At 39.6% G+C, this 17,381-nt stretch overlaps 1 protein-coding gene across 2 annotated transcripts in view; it reads left to right on the forward strand.

The window, feature by feature from the left end:
- Positions 1-8,306: 8,306 nt before the first annotated feature.
- Positions 8,307-17,381, forward strand: part of unc5db (unc-5 netrin receptor Db) — a 232,721-nt gene continuing 223,646 nt past the window's right edge. For both annotated transcript variants that reach the window (XM_082968481.1, XM_082968483.1), the window contains exon 1: positions 8,307-8,657. In XM_082968481.1, coding sequence (XP_082824607.1) covers positions 8,576-8,657 — 82 coding nt within the window. In that variant the 5' untranslated portion in view covers positions 8,307-8,575. The remainder of the gene's footprint in view (positions 8,658-17,381) is intronic.

Below are 17,381 nucleotides of genomic sequence, written 5' to 3' on the forward strand. Positions count from 1 at the left end.
TGTTAATATAGCGAATAAAAAGTAGACATGGCTTGTATTCAAGACAAAGTTTATTTGCTCTGGAGTCCAAGGTGAGTTTACACAGCAGTATGCAGGAACAGTTATGGCAATGTGTGACATATACACAATTGAAGGAAAATGTACTACTAACGCTTATAATAAATATTACAGTTCTAAAAAGGGAATACTTGCATGTGGTGCAGTGAGGTGTTTGGAGTCACTTTGATATAAGGGGAGATTGTGGTTATGGGACCTTTCCTCTTGAGTAATCAACTTTTGTTTAATCCAGGTGGTATTCTCTGTGAGAGAAAGACAAATGCTATTACACATTCATGGGCAATCGGTGTGTACTGTCTGTGTTCTACTATAGCAGCATGGTGTTGAATATGAGACATCTCAAAGAAACACATTAGCTAGCTAGCTACAACACACAGGTATAGTTACTCCAAGACTAATATGAGTCATCAAGCCAAAGACATTACTTTACTCTCCACCATCATCAAAATATATCTCTAGTTTTGCTCCTAATGAGAGGCACTGAGGCTAGTTAGCTAGCTAGCTATAACGTTAGACTACAGTACATTTTAGGTATAGCAAACATAGTGAGCTAGCTAGCTAGCTAGCTATTTTCCTATGTAAAAGAACGTAAAAAACGGTTTAATCGTCCAGCTCTTCTTGGAAAGAGGAATCATCAGAAGCAGCTATTGTAGCTAATTATTTTGCAATCTCGGATAGAGAGTGAGTGCATGGTAACCTAGCTCCTGTGAACCTGTAAACTAGTACTGCCCCCATTTTGAAAAGCCTGCCTTCGAGGGTGGGAACAAGGAAGTATAGCTCCTGTCAGGCTGTAGTCTTTACAAAACCAGAGAAAATAAGTAAAGGTAGATATTCTGCAATGTCCTGGCAGATAGGAAGTCCAATGGCTCTATTGAACAGACAACCATATCTACTCACTGCCAGCCTGATCATGCAATCGGCAAAGGTCACAATAATTGCTACAAAATATGACTCCATTAATGTTTTGATCAGAGAGCATGCTCAATCAACCAATGACATCATTGGTTGAACTCTCCCGAGGTGAAAAAAAAAAATACAGCTATAGTCCATATGTCTGAAACACCCTGTTAAATGAAATCTGTGTTTGAAATGGCACCCTTTTCCCTATGTAATGCACTACTTTTGACCAGGGCCCATATGGAAGGGTGCCATTTGTGATGCCGCCATGTGAGTCACACCTCAGAGCCTCTAAACCTGCTAATCACGCTTTACAATACAACAGAAATATGTAAAATATGTACATTCACCATGTGCTTGGCTCTTGCCATCTTCACACATGTCACATCAATATGGCTATCTGGTTGTCATCCACAGGATACGCTGGTGAGGGGCCCTCCCTTTCTGCTGCTTGGCTGATTAGAAATAAATCCAATGACTCTAAGATATAATGCAGATGTAAAACTAAATGGATTTGGATTTTCTCCACCCAGCAAAATGTTTTGTTTGTTGTGGAGTTTTTCATGTAGAGGATTGAGACAAAAACATAACAGATAGCCAACTATCTCATCATTCAGACTTGTGGAAGCGGCGCTATTAAAGCAGCTGAATAACTGTCATTACTAATCCTGTTCAAGACTGTCAGCTCACCCCATTTCATCCCTCAAAAGCAGACCCAGAAATAAAAGGTAGTGTCATGTCTTTGATAGGCATGCAGGGAACTAATAGCAAAGTGCTTGAGATAGTTGTATCTAACATCAAAACACATTACAGATGTATGCTTTCAACTGACATCTATCTTGTTATCAAGTGCACTATCAAAGAGGCTGCTATTCTTATTGAGTGAGATGATCTTTGATATACTGTGCATGCCAATAAGGGACTGCATGTATGGCGCCAAGATTTCCTCAAAATATGACAAGCTCATTTGAATACATTTCCCAATTAAAATAAATTTGCATTGACATGGAATATGTAGTATAATATTTTGATGTGGTGAGGCCCGTGATATAGAAAGCTGTAAGACAGTAGTATTGTCAAGAGAGGATGAGCTGTTTCTATCTCTTCTGTATAGAGTTGTACAATTATTATTTTATTTTGAAGCTTTTGGCCCTGGAGCAAGATACTTGAGCAGCCATGGATGAGGGAAAACATAAATGTGGTATATTTAACTACGAGAACATTCTAATCATACTTAATACTGTATGTGTAAACCTGGCGTGTTGCTTCCACCATTGCAGATGCATGGTTTGAAAAATATGTAAACTTGTATGAATAACAGGTCTTTCAAACATGTGGGAGTGGCCACGAGAAGGGTAAAGACTTTGTAGCTTGCTCGGCACTCAGGGCCAGGCAGGCACAAAGCAAGGCCTTTAAGAGTAGCTGTTCATGGTACTGGCTACTGGCTAGTGGTGCTGAAAGGATCTGTTCACAATCACACTGTCATGGAATGAAAAGTGAAACGTTTATCACTTGTGGACTATGGTATTGTGTCACCTTAATACTTAACACTTTTAAGTTAGTAATAATTATTTTTATAAAAGGAGTAGAGAGATATTCATACTTTAACCCCCTAAGGTCGATGTCCGCGGATCGATGTCTGTGTTGATTGGTTGGGGCCAGAACACATCTGTATTATCCTGTTATACAGTTGAAGTCGGAAGTTTACATACACACGGAAGTTTACATACACTCCAACAATTGTTTACAGACAGATTATTTCACTTATAATTCACTGTACCACAATTCCAGTGGGTCAGAAGTTTACATACACTAAGTTGACTGTGCCTTTAAACAGCTTGGAAAATTCCAGAAAATGATGTCATGGCTTTAGAATCTTCTGATAGGTTAATTGACATCATTTGAGTCAATTGGAGGTGTACCTGTGGATGTATTTCAAGGCCTACCTTCAAACTCAGTGCCTCTTTGCTTGACATCATGGGAAAATCAAAAGAAATCAGCCAAGACCTCAGAAAAATTATTGTAGACCTCCACAAGTATGGTTCATCCTTGGGAGCAATTTCCAAACGCCTGAAGGTACCACGTTCATCTGTACAAACAATAGTACGCAAGTATAAACACCATGGGACCAGGCCATCGTCATACCACTCAGGAAGGAGACGCGTTCTGTCTCCTAGAGATTAACGTCTTTTGGTGCGAAAAGTACAAATCAATCCCAGAACAACAGAAAAGGACCTTGTGAAGATGCTGGAGGAAACAGGTTCAATAGTATCTATATCCACAGTAAAACAAATCCTATATCGACATAACCTGAAAGGCCGCTCAGCAAGGAAGAAGCCACTGCTCCAAAACTGCCATAAAAAAGCCAGACTACGGTTTGCAACTGCACATGGGGACAAGGATCATACTTTTTGTAGAAATGTCCTCTGGTCTAATGAAACAAAAATACAACTGTTTGACCATAATGACCATCGTTATTTTTGGAGGAAAAAGGGGGAGGCTTGCAAGCCGAAGAACACCATCCCAACCGTGAAGCACGGGGGGGGCATCATGTTGTGGGGTGCTTTGCTGCAGGAGGGACTGGTGCACTTCACAAAATAGATGGCATCATGAGGAAGGACAATTATGTGCATATATTGAAGCAACATCTCAAGACATCAGTCAGGAAGTTAAAGCTTGTGGGTCTTCCAAAGCAAATGGGTCTTCCAAATGGACAATGACCCCAAGCATACTTCCAAAGTTGTGGCAAAATGGCTTAAGGACAACAAAGTCAAGCTATTGGAGTGGCCATCACAAAGCCCTGACCTCAATCCTATAGAAAATTTGTGGGCAGAATTGAAAAAGTGTGTGCGAGCAAGGAGGCCTACAAACCTGACTCAGTTACACCAGCTCTGTCAAGAGGAATGGGCCAAAATTCACACAACTTATTGTGGGAAGCTTGTGGAAGGCTACCCGAAATGTTTGACCCAAGTTAAACAATTTAATGGCAATGCTACCAAATACTAATTGAGTGTATGTAAACTTCTGACCCACTGTGAATGTGATGAAAGAAATAAAAGCTGAAATAAATCATTCTCTCTACTATTATTCTGACATTTCACATTCTTAAAAATAAAGTGGTGATCCTAACTGGCCTAAGAGAGGGAATTTTTACTAGGATTAAATGTCAGGAATTGTTAAAAACTGAGTTAAAATGTATTTTGCTAAGGTGTATATAATCTTCCGACTTCAACTGTAAATAATGTCAACTTGAGGTGGTGAGGTTGTCTCTTCACATACCTCACATACATAAACACACCTTGACCCTGTTGTGAATAATCAAATAACCTGACAAATACACAAATCTGAGTGGATGAGATCTCTCTCCAAGCAAGGCTGTTTCTATCTACTGAATGCCAGAATGTCGTTTTAGTCGAAACTCAAGTCAGGATCATGATAAATGACGTTCTCACTTTTTAATCTACCAGTAAAGTGTCATTTTGTAAAAAATACTAATATGTTGATCCATAAACCATACTTTGAGGATGAGCACCTGTAGTTCAAAGGCCACAAAGTGAAGTATGTGACAAGGCTGAACGAGTGTTTTGTTATATTCATCCTGCGTAATCAATGTCGCCAACACACGTGACTGCCCGCTTTACAACGTAGGATGTGCTGGTTGCTATTCATTGGCTCTAACATGGATTGTTTATGTACTTGAGTGTTATCTGAAGTGCTCTGTTCACAAGTCTCACATTTGTGTCACCCTTTAAAGTCACATGAGTTGCCTTCCAAATGAGGTTCTTCAAAGGGTTCTCCTTTGGACACAACCAAAGAACCCTTTAATTATTAAGGTTCTAGATAGCACCTTTTTTTCTGAGTGTAATATAAAGGACTTCATAAAGTAAAGCTGTTGAATGCCTTTAGTGCTCATGGCAACTTCACAGACAATGTAGGCTGAAGATTGTGGGAGGATGTAGCTCAAATTATTGCTTGATATAAAACCTGTAATTGCTTGCTTTTAGATGGCACCTTGTAGAAGATAAAGCAAACGAACAAAACAAACATTAACTTTTTTGATATCGCCTTTTTTACATAATTTTATTTCTCATACAGTCAATTTGCAATGTCTTTCTAAAAGCTAACTAAAAATATGATTTAATCAAATATTTCCCCCTTGGTAAAGCACTGTGAAGTTGTTCCTTGTGAAATACCCATCACTGTAAGCAGTGCCTGATGACCACTGAACATGACCAGTGAATATCAGTGAAGCTTTGCTTTATGGCCATTTCCCTGCTAAACACAGCATTTACATAATGTACGCTAGCTAGCGCTCTTTGAGAATTGATGCACATACAGCAGTCACATCTGTATACATGTGAGTGCCGCCTCATCTGTTACTGCCTCCCCTGTGGGTACCTACAGTAATCTTCCAATAGACAAAGCCTTCAGGCAGCCCAGCTATCACACACTCACTGCTGGTTTGTTTATGGATTTCCGGCATGTTCCCTTGATCCCCGCAGGATGCTACACATTACGAGCCACTCAATAGTTTTGACTTGAAAGTCACAGTGTGTGAGTCCCAAATGGCACCCTATTCCCTATATGGTGCACTACATTTGACCAGAGCAGCGTAGAGGCACTATATAGGGAATAGGGTACCATTTTGGACATAGAAAGTTACAGTGACATTTTTGCTAGAGTTTTCTGGCTGCCTTGACTTGCACTCAGTTCATAGCGTGCGAAAATAAATAAATATAAAGCTGCTCAATCAATTCATAGCAGCATCAAAGATGTGAACATTGAATACCCTCCAGGAAAAAAAAAAAGGTTGATAAGAAACAAGCCGTCATGTCTGGCTCAATAAATGATGTCATACTGCACCGCTCTGAATGAAGAAGCAGCAAGTGACAATAATACGTTTGAGTTCCCTCAGTGTGGAAAGGCACAGCCATATCGTTCAAGCTTTTACTGCACCCCAGTAACTTCCAATATACAGTGCATTTGGAAAGTATTCAGACCTCTTGACTTTTTCCACATTTGGTCACATTACAGCCTTATTCAACAACAAAAAAAGTCTCATCAATCTACACACAATACCCCATAATGACAAAGCAAAAACAGTTGTTTTTTTTACGTTTGCAAATGTATTACAAATAAAAAACGGAATATGACATTTACATAAGTATTCAGACCCTTTACTCAGTACTTTGCTGAAGCACCGTTGGCAGCGATTACAGCTTGGCACACCTGTATTTGGGGAGTTTCTCCCATTATTTTCTTCAGATCCTCTCAAGCTCTGTCAGTTTGGATGGGGAGCGTCGCTGCTATTTCTAGGTCTTTCCAGAGATGTTCGATCGGGTTCAAGTCCGGGCTCTGGTTGGGCAACTCAAAGACATTGAGACACTTGCCCTGTAGTCACTCCTGTGTTGTCATGGCTGTGTGCTTAGGGTCATTGTCCTGTAGGAAGGTGAATATTCGCCCCCCAGTCTGAGGTCCTGAGCGCTCTGGAGCAGGTTTTCATCAAGGATCTCGCTGTACTCTGCTCCGTTCATCTTTCCCACAAACCATCGGGTTCTTGGTCACCTCCCTGACCACCTCCTTTCCAAATCATGTCCAATCAGTTGAATTTACCACAGGTGGACTCCAATCAAGTTGTAGAAACATCTCAAGGATGATCAATGGAAACAGGATGCCCCTGAGCTCAATTTCGAGTCTCATAGCAAAGGGTCTGAATACTTATATAAATAAGGTATTTCTGTTTTTATTTGTAATACATTTTCAAAAATGTCTAAAAAATGGTTTTTATCATTATGGGGTATTGTGTGTAGATTGATGAGGGAAAAAATGCATTTGATCAATTTTAGAATAAGGCTGTAAAGTATGCACTGTACATGTCTTTCAACTAATGGGTTGGTGACATGTAGTATAATGTACATTTACAAATGGAAGCATGTGAATATATCTTCAGACAACAGCCTGTTGCTGCAATTCAAATACAGGCCATAGAAAAAAAGCAGAAAATCACTTCAAAGAGTTGTCCCTGCCTTTGCTCTGCCTTTGCATTGTTCTGTAAAGCAATCATAATTTTATTGTTATTATTGGCGTGTCTTATTATACATAAGGCTAAAATAAAGTATGTTATGATCTCACACAGAATAAAGTGTTCTAGTGAAAATTATTACCTATCCTCTTCAGATAGTGTGACTTGCAAAAAAGCATTTCCTGTGATGTCGTCTGATGATGCGCCTCTCTGTGAGTCACTTTCACCAGGCATGCAGAGGTAAGAGTGTGATGGAGTAGAGTCTGTCAAGCTGGATATGGTAACACAGTGGACACCTTGAATTAGTATTTGAGTAATTCCTGGGTCTTTTCTCTCCTTGAACAGTAATTTGGGCTATCCAATATCCAATATGAAGTAAGCATTTCACTGTTAGTCTACACCTGTTGTTTAGGAAGCATGTGACAAATAATTTTGTTGATTTGAAGACAGAAAACTGTAGTGGTATAAAGAACGCAGGCTAATGTATTTTGGAAGTACTGGTATATACACCATAATGTAATAGGTAACCTGACACAGACACTTCAGTGGGAATTGTCCCTGCCAAAGTTAATGGGGTGCTGTGATGAAACTGATGACTGAAACTAAATTGACACAATACCTGTTAGCAAAGGGGTCAACTAGAGATGATGTGCAGGAGCTTGCAGGAATTTGTAGTCTTGCATGATGTCTACTTTAATGCTAATTAGCGTTTTCCGAATCGGAGAGTAAATAGAGCCGAATATATTGTCGCTAGTCTACAGTGAAGGGTCGTTCGCGAACGAACGGCTCTTTTTGATCGGGTCTTTTTGGTGAACGTTGGGAACCAAATAGCATCTGTGAAAGAGCCGATCATTTGGCTCCCTGATTTGCATACTGCTACTACTGTTTTTTTAATCTCAAAACAACGTTTTTCTGCAGATAAGTTACAAAGTAATTATATAACGATGGTGAATCCTCCCTGCAGAAACAATACATTGGGGAGAGAACTTCAATCTGGTCCATTTTATTTTTTTGCAGGTCATCTAGTAATTTCACCAGGTAAACATGAATTTGAACGAGCATTTCACTGTCTGACCTACAGTAATGTTCTTTACGTTGGAGTTTTCCAATTTATTTATGATTCTAAGTCGATGTTTATGCATTTTGAACGAAGAGCCGTTTGGGAGCCAAATGAGCCGTGTCTTTTACGTGAACGGATCCAAATGAGCCGGCTCACCGAAAAAACTCGAAATGCCCAACGTTCAATTCCGTAAAAACTCCCAGCTCTCGGGGCGTCGCCGCTGGTCTGCTCTTTTCCCCTCCCACCGCGATGTGCCATTGGCTAACACCGGTCTGTCATAATACACTGTGGCATGCGAGGTGTTAGAAAAGTCCGCGACTTCTGTTTACACTGTAAAAAGTGAGTAGAAGATGCAGTTCTCCGGTGTGTCAGTGCCAGATTCGTTCCAACCGGTGAGAGTGACTGTCCCGTGGTCCATGATAATTACGTAGGAAGCTGTTACTGGCAGCACCTTGTGAAGGCTTGCAAGAAGAGGGTGAAAACGGGAGAATTTCTCCCGGTTCAGCGTATCCACTTGAAAGTGAAGCAGCAGCTACAGTATGGTTGCGCTGACGAAGGGACGCTACCTCTCATTGGGCTTCGTGTTTCTTGTTTATTGCACAACTTGCACGAAATCTAAAGGTAAGAAATATCCAAATAATGTGGGTATTTGTCCATCACTGTGGGATTGATGTGTGTATTTACTTGTCTCCAACGTTGGGTCCAGTAACTTGACAGATGCGGTTTCTCAGTCGCGCACTTACCCATCACTTTCACGTTGCTTGTATTTTGCCTACTGTCTGAAGGACTACTTGAGTATGTTGGACACTGTTTGATAAAAATGTTTGCACCATTTGATCATCAGCACGACTTCTCTTCTGTCATCACTTCACTAGAAGGACATAGCCTACGGTTCTGTCCACGTTGCACTGCGTGGTCATGTCGGCATGTGCTGCTTCTTAATACAGTAGGCTACTTCGTTCCCTCCTTACTAACGCCTCCTGTCTTATATTGAGCTGATTGAATAGCCTTAGCTTTACACCAATATGTGTGACGTGAGATTCAACAGGCGTAATAACGGTGCCATTATAATCATCATCGTCTACAGTACTATCCATTTAGCGAGCGAAATTATTTAACACCCAGTGGCTAAGTAGCATATGACAAATTAAGTTCAAAGGCAAATATAGAAAGCTAGATCAAATTATGAAGATGTTCAAGAAAGGAAAGGGATAGACCATCAAGTAATCACAAATTAATGTTGATTTACCCTATTTCTGGGTACTTACTTATTGAGTCATAGTATGCCTTTCAATTTGTTGCAAGAGTGTTAGCTTAAAGCAACTTTAACCATGGTATTAACACATTTACTGACAGAACACACTTTCCAATAGACATTATTCTAATGATTAATGACCATGACATTTTCACAATGCAGTGAAAATGTCTGATTTACCCAGGGTTATAGCCCTATCGTGTGTGTAATCATTAGTCCAAAGAAGGTAGGTCCCTCCCCGTTTTAAGAAACGTTTTGCTACAGAATTGGCTTAATGAATATGCCCTTATGTTGCATCCCAAATGACACCCTAGTGCACTACTTCTGAACAGAGCCCTAAGGGAATATGGTGCCATTTGAGATTTAGCCCTACTGTATCCATAGTAGTTCAAGGGTATGACAGATGATGCCCCCCCCCCCCCCCAGTTAGCTGCGGTGTGCTACTGCTGATCTGTTAAGATGTGCTACAGGTGTTGTGCACTGACTGCAGTACTGCATTGGCTTGTCAGCTATCGCTTACTGAAAATATGAAATGTCTTTATGTCTTCTGTAATGAAGGCATACACTGTTATTTTGTTTGCATTACTGGTGAGAAAGCCATTTCCAGTAAAACTTGGATGTGATGCATTTAGTTTCAAACCAGAGGCAAAACTGACTACGTCCCCAATTGTATTCTCTTTATAGTGCACTAAGATGGCACCCTATTCCCTTTACAATGCACTACTTTTGACCAGGGCCCATAAAGGGAATAGGGTGACATTTGTGATAATACCTATGTATTCTCTTGGTAGAGGCCTACTGCAGTAGCCTAATAGCTCTGAAGAGAGACCTCCCTTCATGTCCCTTCCTTGCGTGTGACACATTACTCTGAGGTCAAAACAGGTGTCGCATGCACCTTTCCTCACATGGTTGATTCTATTAAGTAAAAGGCACCAACACAGTAGCCTTTCAAGCACAGGGACCTTACCCCCGGTGCCTGCTACCACTACAGATTTAAGCTCTAAAAGGGGTACTTCGGGATTTTGTCAATCAAAGCCCTTTATCTTCTTCGAGCCAATGCTGACACGCTAGCTGTTAGACTTCCAGCCATAGACTTCCAGCCATTGCGCTAAAGCTAGTTAGCGAATGCGCTAACGTGAGTTAGAAACTTCGTTGCTTCGTTCCTTTAAGCATCAATTGAGACGTGGAAATCCATATTCCCCCCGAATGACAATCATGCAAGGGGTCATGAACGGAGGTTCTTCCTGTGTAACACTACTTTACTTTAAGCAAGCACAGTGCACGAGGCCCTGGGGAAGCTTTTACATTTATTTTTCAATTGTATCCATCCAGTCTGTGATTGACAGTTCCAATGTTGCCTCATCACATGCAAGGATAAGGGATGAAGTAGCCTACAGGCCAATATGATTTCATACCATATACTGTAGCCATATTATCCTATAAACCATGCTAATTGCATGTGGATTACAGCATGTTTATGATTTAAAAAAAATGGTTATTTGTTGTTTGCGATTCAGTTAAAAATATGATTTTTCTATTGATCAGTTATCATACCTGGTCAGTATGGAACATGGTATTTAGATATGAACAACTCAACCACAGTGTGTTGTTGGGGTGAAGATTGTGAAAACGATGTGTTCAATAGATAATCATGGTCATGAATATGATGATGATGATGCATTTCTGATAAGCTAAATATCTGGTTGATGTTGCTATTCATAATGAGGATTTGATGAGGGTTGAATGGTAACTGTCAGAGAATGATGCCGACCATGAATAAATGTTATCAATGGAAGATTTCATTCTCAGTGGTGTATTATTATTTGTGTCCCAAATGACACCCTTTTCCCTACAAAGTGCACTACTTTTGACCAGAGCCCTATGACGCAGGTCAAAAGTAGTGCACTATAGGGAATAGGGTGCCATTTAGGACATCAGGTTAGGGCTTTACTTTCAGCTAGCAATAAGCCAGCGCAATTGTGAAACGCACGCTCGTTTGCGATTTCGACCTGTTAAACCTGGCACTGTTCAATTTTCAAATCCTAGTGCCAAGATTGGTAATTTACTTGTTTTAAATGAGAACACTTGCGCTAAGGTGGGAGTGGTGGCAATATCTGAGGTGTTCTTAAAAACGTGCGCCAAAGTGCCAATTTCAATATGCGGAAGCACATCCTGTCCAGCCGTGATGCACAGTGCCCATATGCACATGGGACAAGATAGATGTGCTTTTGTGCCCGTAAACCTCGTATTTAGAAACATAAAAACCTGCCCACCCCAATTGTTTTAAGAAGCCCTTATAGTATGCTTCCCTTACCCTATGAGAACGAAAGCTGGTTTAACAGCAATGCGTCTGATGTCATTCTTTTCCTGGGCAAGCATTAGCCAAGGAGCCTATCCATACAAGGTTTCTAAACGGTCTACTCGTGAGGCTTTTGCGGACATGCTTTGCATTATTCACAATTCACATAGGCCTACCTGCAGTGCATAGTGCATTCAGCTTGTATCGTCCCCTTATCCAAAGAGCGCCTCTTGTCCATTACCAAAGACGCGCTCCTCCAAACATAGGCAATTCAAAATAGGGCTGGGTAATATGGCCAAAGTACCATATCACAATATTTTGCACATTTTTGACATTTAAGACGGTATTTTGTGTTTTTTAATAATAAAAGTTCTAAATATGCTTTGAGTAGTCCATGACCCTAGGGTGGCAACACATTCATTATGTGATCTGATTGGCCACTTTAAGGAATGGAACATTAGTCACTTTAATAATGTTTACATATCTGGCATTACTCATCTCATATGTATATACTGTATTCTATACTATTCTACCATATCTTAGTCACTTAATGTTTACATATCTTGCATTACTCATCTCTCATGTATATACTGTATTCTACACTATTCTACGGTATCTTAGTCACTTAATAATGTTTACATATCTTGCATTACTCATCTCTCATGTATATACTGTATTCTACACTATTCTACGGTATCTTAGTCACTTAATAATGTTTACATATCTTGCATTACTCATCTCTCATGTATATACTGTTTTCTACACTATTCTACGGTATCTTAGTCACTTAATGTTTACGTATCTGGCATTACTCATCTCATATGTATATACTGTTTTCTTTACTATTCTACTGTATCTCAGTCCTTTCCGTTCCGCTCTGACAACGCTCATCCATAGGTATATAGTCTTAATTTATTCCTACTTAGATTTGTCTGTATTGGGTATATGTTGTATAATTTGTTAGATATTACTTGAAAGATATTACTGCACTGTTGGAGCTAGACGCACAAGCATTTCACTACACCTGCAATAACATCTGCTAATCATGTGTATGTGACCAATAAAATTTGATTTGATTTGTTTTATGCTGTTCAATCCAATGTCCACCAAAAATAATTTTCAGCATTTCATGCAGTTTGTAAGATATTTTCCACACTGTGCTACATAGAGCAGCATGATATGGGAAAAAAACCTATAGGCTAGTTTAGTGTTGGAATTATGGAAATATAATAATTATTGTATTTCAATAGTTGGAATATATTGTTTGACATGACAAATTCATAAATCATGGAGGAATTATTGTGACAGGGTATGAACCAAAGTGTTGGTCAGAGTTTCCTTGGGAACCCTATACAATGTTACATTCCCCTTAATCTTGTAGCTAGCTAATATATTCATGCTTCACCCATTCCCTTTGATTTAGAAGATACCGTTGCACAAACAACATGCTGATCTAGGTCTACACCAGCTCTGATATCAGGGCAAATTAGCTAGCTAGGTTTGCTCTGACTGATTTAAATGTAGCTTGCTAGCTAGCCAGCTAACTAGCGATTAGCATTAGCGGATTACACAATATATTTTCAGCCACAACTTGCTAAGAAAAGACAAACTAAACAAATAGTGTAATTATAGAACGCTTTGAAAGCAGTGTCGTTATCACTAACATCTTGTTACGTCTGACCATTCAGACTGAGTGAACGGCAAGTGAAGTCACAGAGTTTCTAAACCCAGAGGTGTTGTGAATTTTTTTTCTTAGTTGTTCATATTCTCTAAATCTAAAGGCACAACCTAGATTCGAGCCAATGTCTTAAGAAGTTGAACATGTTATTACTCCAGTCTCATGAAAGTCGCAAACTGACTTGTTACATTTTAGTCAAGATAACTTAATATCGAAGGAGTTCCTTTTGATGGCCTGCATATGTGCAGTTCGGCGTGAAACGACCATTAGATCTGATGACGTGTTTCTGCATATGATCTTAGTTAGCCAATGTCGCCATGACATCCCCTACAAGCGTGATACCAGTGATTTCTATTGGTATAAGCAATTTCTGTCTATCTTCATACTGTTCTGTCTTTGGTGATGGGATCGTGACTCCGAGGTCGAGCAGCACCAACAATTGCTCTCCTTGAGTGACGGGGCTTGTTATGGGAAGCGGCAGGCAGGCAATGATGTTTATTTTTTTATATATTTTTTATTTGTCCTTTATTTAACTAGGCTAATCAGTTAAGAACAAATTCTTATTTACAATGACGGCCTACCCAGGTCAAACATGGACAACGCTGGGTCAATTGTGCGCCACCCTATGGGACTCCCAATCACAGCCGGATGTGATACAGCCTGGATTCAAACCAGGGACTGTAGTGACACCTCTTGCACTGAGATGCAGTGGCTTAGACCGCTGCAATGGCGTATATTTATAAACCATTGCATGCAGGAGAGAGACGACTTGCAAGTAGCAAATGTAGTAAACTAGAAAAAACAACATTAAATGTGCAGAAGTTGCGTATCACATTTAACAAACCAAACATTATAATACTGTTATAAAAGGTAAAGTACAGTGGTGGAAAAAGTACCCAATTGTCATGCTTGAGTAAAAGTAATGATGCCTCAATAGAAAATGACTCAAGTGAAAGTCACCCATTAAAAATACTACTTGAGTAAAAGTCTAAAAACATTTGGTTTTTAAATATACTTAAGTATCAAAAGTAGAAGTATGAATCGTTTCACATTCCTTATATTAAGCAAACCAGACGGCACAAAAAAACAAAAACATTTACGGATAGCCAGGTGCACACTCCAATACTTAGACAATAATCTACAAACTAAGCATGTGTGTTTATTGAGTGTGCCAGATCAGAGGTAGTAGTCATGACCAGGGATAGTCTCTTGATAAGTGCGTGAATTGAACCTGTCCTACATGCATTCAAAAATATAAATAATAAAGCGCAGATACCCCAAAAACTACTTAAGTAGTACTTCAAAGTATTTTTTACTTAAGTACTTTACACCACTGGTAAAGTAAAAACTCAGACCGGTCCGTGTATATAGTAAAATACAGTATACCGCCCAGCCCTAATTCTAAATGTTCAGTCCCATAATGCCGTATCAACAGTAGGCCTAGGCTATATCTTTCTTATTGAGATCACGTCTCACACATACAATTTACAGGAGCCTTGCTAGTATTTTTTTATTTGAGCTGAAGTGCTATGTGTAAAGGACTATACTCTTTGAAGCTAATTACAGCAATTTAGACTGTCAACACTCTAAACATATTTTTTTAGTGTTGCTTGCAGTCTTTACTGTAGCCTATGCTATTTTAATAAAATGTAGTATCAATCCACAATGGACTAGGAATGGACAGTGGAATTGGAGTTGATGGCAACGCAAAGGCATTATTAAGCCATGGAACGCCTTGATTGGACAGTGAGTGGCCAAGCCCTTGTTACACCTACAACTTGTTTTATTAATCAAAGCCCAGCTCTTGCGCACAACTGCCAGCTATTGCGGTCATAATAACGGCTGTTAAAATAGCAAAAATATTTCTGACACACCCCATGACCTATAGCGCTACCGCCTGCACTTAAATTTGCCATTGCGTTAGGTTTGTTTAAGATGCACTATGCAGAAATCGCTCTGCCATTTCCTGGTTGCTAAAATTCTAATAGTTTGCCTAATTTCAGTTTATGAAACTTAAAAATGGGAAGCATAGAAGTAGCGCACATAGAACATATCTACCGCTTCTTGTACTTGCTTTCAATGAGACTGACTGATCTATAACACACTTTTCTATGTGGAAAAAGTTACATATTGCAGCTTTAAAATGGAGCTCTTAGTCTCTACCCATAGATAAATGAAGGACGGTAAATTTACCTAAGCAATGAGTCCTGCATACATTTTTATTGACTTAGTTTGCAACAAAGCACAGTATTATGTTTCCAATTAATTGATGGAATATACATGTCCTTTGTATAAATTCTTAATTCACCTCATGCATTTCTAATACATTTTTAATGTCACCTGAAACATTATTTATTTGTGTATTCCTTAGAAGTGAGTACTATTTAGCTGTTATTAAACAGTTAGTGCAATGAAGACTGGATAAGGAAGCTGTCTAATTCATCACAATCTTTGCATTATTCAGTCCATCCCTTTGCTCCCCTAGTCAGTGCAGCATCAACTGGCCCTGCAGCGACATGTAAATGCATGCATTTTATCTTTTGTCTGAGCCCTCATCCAGTGGTGCTGTTCTCTCAAACGCACAGAAAGCTGTCAGCTCTACAGCCAGATCACCCACTGGATGCTCAGTCAGGCAGACTACAGTACATTCATGATCCAACCTTGTCTGTGTCCCAAATGGCACCCTATTCCCTTTATAGTGGACTACTTTTGACCAGAGCCCTATGTAGTAGGACACTATAAAGGGGTATGATGCAATTTGGGATGCACCCCTTAAAACCCCCAGCCCACCCCCTTCTTTTTCTATCCCTCCTAGAGACATTTGACATGGAGACTCATCAAATAGCTTCATACATCAGTTCACCCGTGAACCAGGCTGCTGATTGCACTTTCTCTGTTAGCTGTCCTTAATATGATTGACACAGTTGGAACAACAACTGACACACAATAAAAAAGAAGTAAAAGACACATTGGTCTGATATTTCCATATACGTGTTTGTTGTTGTTGCAGTATCTTTACATTTCTGTTCTGCAGGGTAGCAGGGCATTGATGAAATGAGACGAAGGTCAAATTTGTTGTTTCCACTCGGAGCGAGAGTAGGGGGCTGTGATATTTCCAACTGCCGTTCTGTTCTAGAATGAATCATCAGAATCTGTCTGCCTAGGGTGTCAAAGTGTGCAGTTCAGTGCCCAGATTTACATTTAAATGAAACCAAATGGCTATACATTCAGAAGTGATATACAGTAATGGTGGTGGTATTAAAAGCACAGCCCCCTTGCTCTGTTAGAACAGCTAGTAGCTACTGCTTGAGATTGCTGTCGTTTAGGCACTTTGCAGGTATTTTATGACTCGTCTTTCAGGATTATTAAATACAATACATGCATCCATTTCAGTTGTTGATTTCTTTCTTTGTATGAGCATACAGTACAGCTCATATAAGTGGGTGCACTACTCTCTCCTCTGTGCTTTTCTCTTTGTGACAATGTGGATCATTATCCAGCTCTAATATAGCTGTTTGGCTTGGAGAGAAAGTGTTTAAAGTGGATAACTAGCTTCAAATTACACCCCAGATGGTGTTACTGTGAGTGAGCTCTTTCTCTCACTCTCACCGACAACTTGAACAAATCAATATAGGCATTGCCTGAAAGGAAGAGAAAAAAACAGCATTGTTTTGAATTCCATTAGCCAATGCCAGTGTCATGATGGACTTATCTTCAGTATAAACACATCGAGAGCTTGGAACTAGAAGGTTCTATCTGCAAAAATATAATAATTGGCTTTAAAGTTCCGAACTCTCACTGGTTTGAATGGTGTCAGCAATTTTTATCTTGTATTATTTTGAACTTAACTACATGAATTTGTCGTTTTTAGAGTACTGTATTGGTAGAGAACATTGAACAGAACAAGTCAATAACTGCATTTTGACAGAGAACCTTATAGTCCCAAGCTCTCAAAATTGTACACTAGTTGCCTACTGCACCCACCTACTAAGAGCGGCTTGAATAAGTGTGTACAAAACCTTTCCTCGATGCTGTAATGCTGAACAGAAAAGTGCTTGAATTCAAGAGACCGTTTGAAAGTATGTTAAGTGTTAACAGACAGTGAAAATATGG

Source organism: Salmo salar, chromosome 24 (assembly GCF_965601325.2).
Source record: "Salmo salar chromosome 24, fSalSal1, whole genome shotgun sequence".
NCBI lineage: Eukaryota > Metazoa > Chordata > Actinopteri > Salmoniformes > Salmonidae > Salmo > Salmo salar.